Genomic DNA, 6,471 nt, shown 5'->3' with positions numbered 1-6,471 from the left:
GATAGGGAGAGTCACAGGGTCCTAGTGCCGCCCTCCCGGGATAGGGACTATCCGGGGATGCCAGTGCCGTCCTCCCCGTTCCAGATCCCGACGGGGCAGGCCAGAGATGCCCCCTTGCCCTGCCCGCCCCCGGTGCGAGGATGGGGCCAGCCCTGCCCGGCAGCGCCAGGAGCAGCTCGCGGTGCCTGACCCAGCACATTTCTGGAATGCTGCGGCCTCCCCCGCGCTGGCTGGGCAGAGCAGGACCCCTCTCTCAGGGGTTTCGTGGGGCAGGGAAGGAGCTCCACTGCTGGCACGTGTATCCCTGGTGCCTGTCCAGGGGGATTCTGGCTCCGCTGTGCCAGTGATGCCCTGCCCTGCATGGGGCTGTGACAACTGAGGTATGAGGAAAAGCTGTAGCAGCTGGGGTATGAGGAAAATAGCTCCACAGGCTCCTGTGCTGCACTCCCTGTGAGAAACTGCCCTGGCAGCATTTCCAGAAGTTCCCAGACCATTCGCTCCTCACTGCACCCCAACATCTCTGCTTCTCCTCTCTCTCCTGGTCCCCCAGGCCTGTGGCACTTATGAGTTCAAAAAGCTGCTATGGGTTCAGGGCCACAAAAGTGCCTGTGGCATGTCCCATCTCTCCAGGGACACAGGAGCTGGCAGTGTCCTGCCTGCAGCCCAGCAGCGCTGAGCCCTGTGAGGCCAAGGATCAGCCCAGACCCAGCACCCATCCTGTGGAGATGCAGCTGCTGGTTCCCAAATAATCTCGACTGCTTTCAGCACCCTCTTCCATGCTCAGGCTCAGCTCTACCCCCTCGTCACCTCCCCCTTATTTATAGCCTGGCAGTGGAGCTGGGCACCAGCAGCCCTTTGATCAGCTGTTGTCTCCCCTGTCCCCACATTCCACAGCCACAAAGGGGCACAACACGGGGCACCACTGAATTAAAAACACTTTTAATCGCCACGTTTGCTTTGGTCTGAATCCAAGGGCACTTGTGACAAGGCAACTCGGAGTCCCCAGGGCATATGTGGCTCCAGGGCTTCCCAGCTGGGGGGATGCAGGGGGCTCCAGGGACCCGCCCAGGCACTGAGCAGCAGAAGGCAGCAGGATGAGGGAGCCTGAATCCGGCTCCCTGCACTGGGTTTCAGGGCACAAGTGGAACAAGGACCACAGGAGAGCTTCACCCCTGAGAGAGGCATCAATTTGTGGCCTTGGCAGGGTTGAGCTCTCCTGCCCCTTGTCCTGCTGGAGCCCAGCAGGGTGAGCGTGTAATCCTGCATTAAATATTCTTCCTAGAAGAGTGGGTGGAAAACCTTCATGGTCATCCTGGGTCCATACAGGCAGATGTCCGGAGCTGACGGGGCTCCATGGGTCCAGCTCACACACCCCATGCCCCGACATGGGGGGTCCCAGCCCACCCACCAGCTGGGGGAACAGGCCCTGCTGCTGCAGAGGTGGAGACTCCCTGCTCCAGGGCTTGGCAAAAGGCATTCAACTGTGGCACTGGCAGAGCCAAGACACGCTGGTGCAGGATGAGAACTGCCCCGCCGCCGGGGTCCCCGCTGCCTCACCTCATGGCTGGCACCCTACCCGCCCGCCCAGGATGGGTGGATGAAGACTATGTTCCTCCTCTTGGCCCAGCGGGAGAAGATGGCCTTCTCAGTGATGAAGCGGTGCCCGGCGCGCCGGGCGCGCTCGTGCATCAGGTACATCTTGCACTCGTCCAGCCGGCCCTTCTCGAAGTAGTGGTATGGCACACTCGAGTGGTTCTTCTCCCTGGCAGGAGGGCATGGGGGGTGTGTGGGACTTGGGGGGACACCAGACCACCCCCTGCCTGCCTCCGCAGCCCCCCACGCACCTGCAGTAGCTGTCGCTGACCATGCCGAAGACACGGATCTGCTCACACAGCTCCATGGCCAGGATCATGGTGAACCAGCCCGTGCTCAGGAAGGAGCCGGATTTCATCCTGTGAAGAACCGTGGCTGCGCTGGAGTGGGTGGCACAGTGCTCCCAGCCTGGCTGGGCTATGGGTGCCCAGTGTGGGGGGAACGGGTGCCACCCCAGGGGAACCGATGGGAGCTCCCTCAGGAGCCAGCAGTACCTGTTCTTCCCTGTCTCATTCTGGAAGATGTTGTCACAGTATGTCATCTTCTCCTCAGTCAGGGTGTAGATCTGCAGCCGGGGGTATGTCTGCGTCACCTTCAGCAGTGCCTGGTAGGTCGAGCCCACCTTCTCCCTGTTCAACTTCTTTGCTGGCCCCCAGATGATGTAGAGGGTCTCCTGGGACTGCTGGAAGAAGTAGGGCTGGTTCCTCAGCAGCAGCGGGACGCTGGTGTGCGAGACCACCCGGATGGTGTTCCGTGCCCCCACATCCTCCTCGTAGCCGGCGGTGGGGGCGTGGTTCATGCGCAGGACACATTCCTGCCCATCGATGGCCTGTCCCAGGTGAGAGCCCAGCATCTGCCCCGAGCTGGACACGACGGCGCAGTGGCGGCACAGCGCTCGCTCCAGTGGCTGTGGGGAGATGCACCGTCAGCTCCCCCTTCCCTCCCGCAGCGGCTGGACACACCACAGCCCCTGTCTGCGCTTCCCTAAAGAAGGGGAAACTGAGGCACTGGTGGGTCGAGCTGCCCCAGCGCTGCCCCATCCCCGCGCACCTTCCCGTCGGGAACGCGGCTGTATCCCTGGAAGCTGCGGAGGGTGGATGCCGCGGGGCTGCCCTGCTGCCCCGGGGCCTGGCAGCAGGGCTGCGGGCGGGCGAGGGAGGACAGCAGGATGTACAGCACCGCCACCACCGCTGCGCACACCAGCGTGAGGAAGAGCCGGACCTGGAAGCACAGCGGGGAGGTTTCTCCGGGCCTGGCCACGTGCACCGGCCCCACGTCGGATGCCGGTGGCCCCGCGGCCATGCGGGGGGCAGCCCCTCGGAGGGGGTGCCGGGCCCGGCTCGCATCCTGCAGCGGCGATGCCCGCACACCCCACGGGCTCAGCGCCGCCCACGGGCTCCGGCAGATGTGGGCTCAGCCCCCCACCTCAGCATCGCTTTCGGGGCGAGCGGCCGCCCGGATACTGGGGGAGTTGCACCGGCCCCTCGTCCCCCGTCCCTGCGGGTACTCACCAGCGTCTTCATCCTCGAGGGGTTGGCGGGTCACCGGGCAGGGTCCGGGGGTCTCCCGGAGAGTGGGGGCTCGCACCCTGCATTTGGAGCGGGCTCAGCAGCGGTATCCCCGGGGGGGAAGATCCCCAGGGGAATCCACCTCCACCCTGTCCCCAACGCCCCTGTGTCCCCCCCATTCCTCGTGCCGGGACCCCCCCGGGGCCGGAACCGGGACCCCCCCATGCACCCTCATGCCCCGGATCCCCCCACTTGTCCAGTTCCTCCCGGGCCCCCGCGGGTGCCGCCCCGCCGGGCAGGGCTCTGGGCCGGGATGTCCCCCCGCAGCTGCACCCCCGGTGTGGGCCCCACTCACCGCGCCGGGAGCCCCCACGGACGCCGCCGGCGGGTCCCGCATCCCGGCCGGGCGGGGACCGGGGCTGGCGGGCTGCGGCGGGGCGGAGCCGAGCGGGCACTGCCGGGGCCGGGACCGGGACCGCCCCCGACCGCCCCGCCCCGCGGCCCGGCTGCCCCGGGGACGCGCCCACCGTGTACCCCGGTACCGACCCCCGCCTCTCCTTACCGTGTGCCCCCGGACCGCCCTCCCCATGTCTCTACCCCTACTCCTGCTCTTCCCTCTCAGGCTCCACTCCCGCCCGGGGGTCCCTGCAGCCCCCCGTCCCCAGCTCCTCTCTCAGCTCCGTGCACCACCAGCTCCCAGCCACGCCGGACCCTGGTGAGCCCAGGGAGCACAGGGATCCGGAACGGCTCAGGAGCGGGGCCGAGGCAGGTGGGCCCTCGGTGCCCCGGGCCCCATCTGATGGCCCTGGGGGCCACCTGTCACCTGCGGCCCCTCTTGCCACAGTCAAAGCACACAGTACCCCAGAGATGTGTCCCCAGAGCGAGCTGCAGCCAGCCCAGGATGGGACACTGGGCTTTAATTTCTCCCACTGCTGATAAAGAAACATGAGATGTAACCTTGAAACCGCTCCTGACTCTGTCCTGCACAGGCCTGGACTGGGAGGAAGAAAGGACACTGACAGGGACACCACGGCGCTTCTGCACAGGAAGCAGTGCCAGGGGGAGGAGACATGTGGAGCTCTTCAGTCACCAGGGAATTCTTCCCCCTTTTGCCTCCCCCTGCCCCAGCCCAAACCCACTCTCGTGGGGTGGGCTGACCCCCCGCCAATGGGTGAGGGGCTGGGAAGGACAATGAGGGGTTCCTCACAAGGAGGAGCAGCAAAGGAGAATGAAGGGATAAGGACTCGGCCTCAGGGAGGCAAGAGCAACAGCCTGGCACAGCCAGGCAGCTCTGCAAGAGCTGGAAGCAAACCTCCAGCCAGAGCCTCACCACCCAGTGACTCCTGCAGCCAGGTTCAGCCCAAGAACTGTGGCACCCCAGCCACGAGGATCACCCCCTGGCAGGATGGGAGACAGGATATGCTGTTCTCCAAAAATTCCTAGTACATGCAAGAAGGGTCAGAGCACCCCAAACCTGCTCCCAGCACAAAGCTGGGTACACCTGGCCTGGTCTGGGCCAGCTTCTCTCTGGTGTTTCCCTGCCTGACCCCACCAGCAGGGCCTTACCAGCAGGGTGTCGGGCACTGCCAGGGCCATGCAGTTGAACCCATCCTGTGGCATCCCTTGGCACGGGCAGAGAACAGGGACTAAGACCTTGCAGACCTTTATTGAGGGTGATCCTGCTTGCTGTGGTCCAGGGGAGCTGCCAGGGCAGGAAATTGCACAGGGGAAGGAGGGTGCCACCACACCTGCCTGCTCATCCCAGGGCAGGAACCCAGCCAGCACTGACAGCTGTGATGGGAACTACACCCAAACAATTCCCTGTGATCCAGGACATCTCCTTGCCACCCTCTCAGCCAGGTGACTGCAGGAGGGGATGCACAGGGCAGTGCTGTCCCTGCATTCTCTGCACATCTGGCCTCACGGGGGTCCCTCTTCTGAAAGGCAAGAGCCCCCAGCACCATGATTAGCCTTGCCAGCAGCAAAAGGAGAATGCAAACCTGCCCTTCCCAAGCCCGAAGTCTCATTTCTTTCCTCTCAAATTTGAATCCAAAAACCCCCACGAACTGTAAGTAAACGTTTAAAAAATCCTAGAAGGAACAAACTACTGGGCAGGGCCAGAGCAGAGGGGAAGAAGTGTCCAGAGGCCGGGCAGGGCAGCCCCAGCTGTGGAGCAGGTCCCTCAGCAGGGCTCTGGTCCCTCTCTTGATGAGCTTTGGATGAGTCCTGCTTCCCTTTGGTCAGTAAGTTGTAAACTACAGGTGGTTTAGTCTCTGCTGGAAGGAACGTGGGAGCAGCTTGGATGCCCTGGAGGAGGCGTCTGCCCAGAGCTGCAGGAAAAGTCTTTTCCTGGCTACGATGCCACAGGGTGGGCACCTTCTCCTCATGTCAGCTGGGCCTTCAGTCCGATTTCTTGGCAGGTTTCCTGCTCTTCCACATCACAATCATTATAAAAACACCTGCCATGAGAGAGAACAGATTCAGCCAGAAAACTTGTAATTCCAGGCACTTCTGGTAGTGAGAAAGAGAGCCTCAGCTGAGAGAGCAAGAAAATTCCACTGCCCAGAGGTTCAAACAGCCAAAATCACACACAAACACACCCCTGAGTCCCTGTGCCAGGCTAAGCTGTGGCAGCAGCCAGAGTGTCACGAGTGTCACACATTAGCAAAGCCCCAAGCAACCCTCTTCTCTCTTCCTAATTTAGAAGTTTCTAATTAGAACAGAAATAACTCTCACCTATAAATAGCACCAGCAGCAGCCCAGCCACCACGGGGATGATAACTGCGTATTCCCGGGGCAGGAAGTACTGGTGGATCCCATGGTTGCTGTCGATGAAGGGCTGCAGGGACAGAGAGGGCGGTCAGCAGGTGGGCACAACACCAGGGTACGTCCCCAGCACCTGCAACCTCGAGATTTTGGGAGCAGGATGGAAATATCAGTGTGAGGTGGCTAAAAACAGGGTGCCCCAACCCACATGAGGCTCTGTCAGCACTGTAGGGGCTGCAGTGGGTGGGCAGCAAAGGCTTTGGCATTCAGAGGACAACGTGGCGGGGCTACCGGGGCTGGCACAGGGGGTCCCACGGCCCCGGGGGCTCGGGATGGGCACAGCTGCTGATGCAAAGCACAGCAAATCTGCCCTCCAGAAGGGAGCAGCTGACAATGGCTCTGCTCCGTGGTGATCCCACCAGGATCCATCAGTGGAAGGCTCTGGACACTAGAGAGCAGTGTGAGGATTCCCACATAGCAGTGAGTGCATCTACAGCTCCGGGACTGCTGGGAGCACTGACAGGGCTCCACGACTGCCAGGAAAACCGACAGGGCTCCAGGACTGCCAGGAGCACTGACATGGCTCCAGGATTGCCAGGAACAC

The 6,471-nt window shown here is 62.8% G+C and overlaps 2 protein-coding genes across 2 annotated transcripts in view; both read right to left on the bottom strand.

The window, feature by feature from the left end:
• Positions 1 to 923: 923 nt before the first annotated feature.
• ST6GALNAC4 (ST6 N-acetylgalactosaminide alpha-2,6-sialyltransferase 4) lies at positions 924 to 3,475 on the bottom strand. The gene is made up of 6 exons (XM_027687674.1): positions 3,457 to 3,475; positions 3,105 to 3,181; positions 2,644 to 2,814; positions 2,088 to 2,500; positions 1,845 to 1,952; positions 924 to 1,762 (listed from the first exon to the last, which is right to left on the bottom strand). Exons 2-6 carry the CDS (start codon positions 3,114 to 3,116, stop codon positions 1,573 to 1,575), a joined length of 894 nt encoding a protein of 297 aa, XP_027543475.1. The 5' UTR covers positions 3,117 to 3,181; positions 3,457 to 3,475; the 3' UTR covers positions 924 to 1,572.
• A 1,273-nt stretch (positions 3,476 to 4,748) lies between these two features.
• DPM2 (dolichyl-phosphate mannosyltransferase subunit 2, regulatory) overlaps positions 4,749 to 6,471 on the bottom strand; it is a 2,662-nt gene continuing 939 nt past the window's right edge. The window contains exons 3-4 of the mRNA XM_027687650.1: positions 5,838 to 5,940; positions 4,749 to 5,560 (exon numbers count right to left, since the gene is read on the bottom strand). Coding sequence (XP_027543451.1) covers positions 5,502 to 5,560; positions 5,838 to 5,940 — 162 coding nt within the window. The 3' untranslated portion in view covers positions 4,749 to 5,501. The remainder of the gene's footprint in view (positions 5,561 to 5,837; positions 5,941 to 6,471) is intronic.

This window comes from Neopelma chrysocephalum, unplaced genomic scaffold (assembly GCF_003984885.1).
Source record: "Neopelma chrysocephalum unplaced genomic scaffold, ASM398488v2 Primary Assembly neopelma1_74, whole genome shotgun sequence".
Classification (NCBI taxonomy): domain Eukaryota; kingdom Metazoa; phylum Chordata; class Aves; order Passeriformes; family Pipridae; genus Neopelma; species Neopelma chrysocephalum.
The sequence above is the reverse complement of the archived record's forward strand: the minus strand, read 5'-3'. Positions and strand labels throughout refer to the sequence as shown.

Excerpts from the sequence above, each read along its gene's own strand:
- ST6GALNAC4 (XM_027687674.1), bottom strand. Across the intron at positions 2,501-2,643 it reads GCCGCGTTCCCGACGGGAAG|CCACTGGAGCGAGCGCTGTG; the intron begins GTGCGCGGGGAT and ends ATCTCCCCACAG. Across the intron at positions 1,953-2,087 it reads AATGAGACAGGGAAGAACAG|GATGAAATCCGGCTCCTTCC; the intron begins GTACTGCTGGCT and ends GGTTCTTCACAG.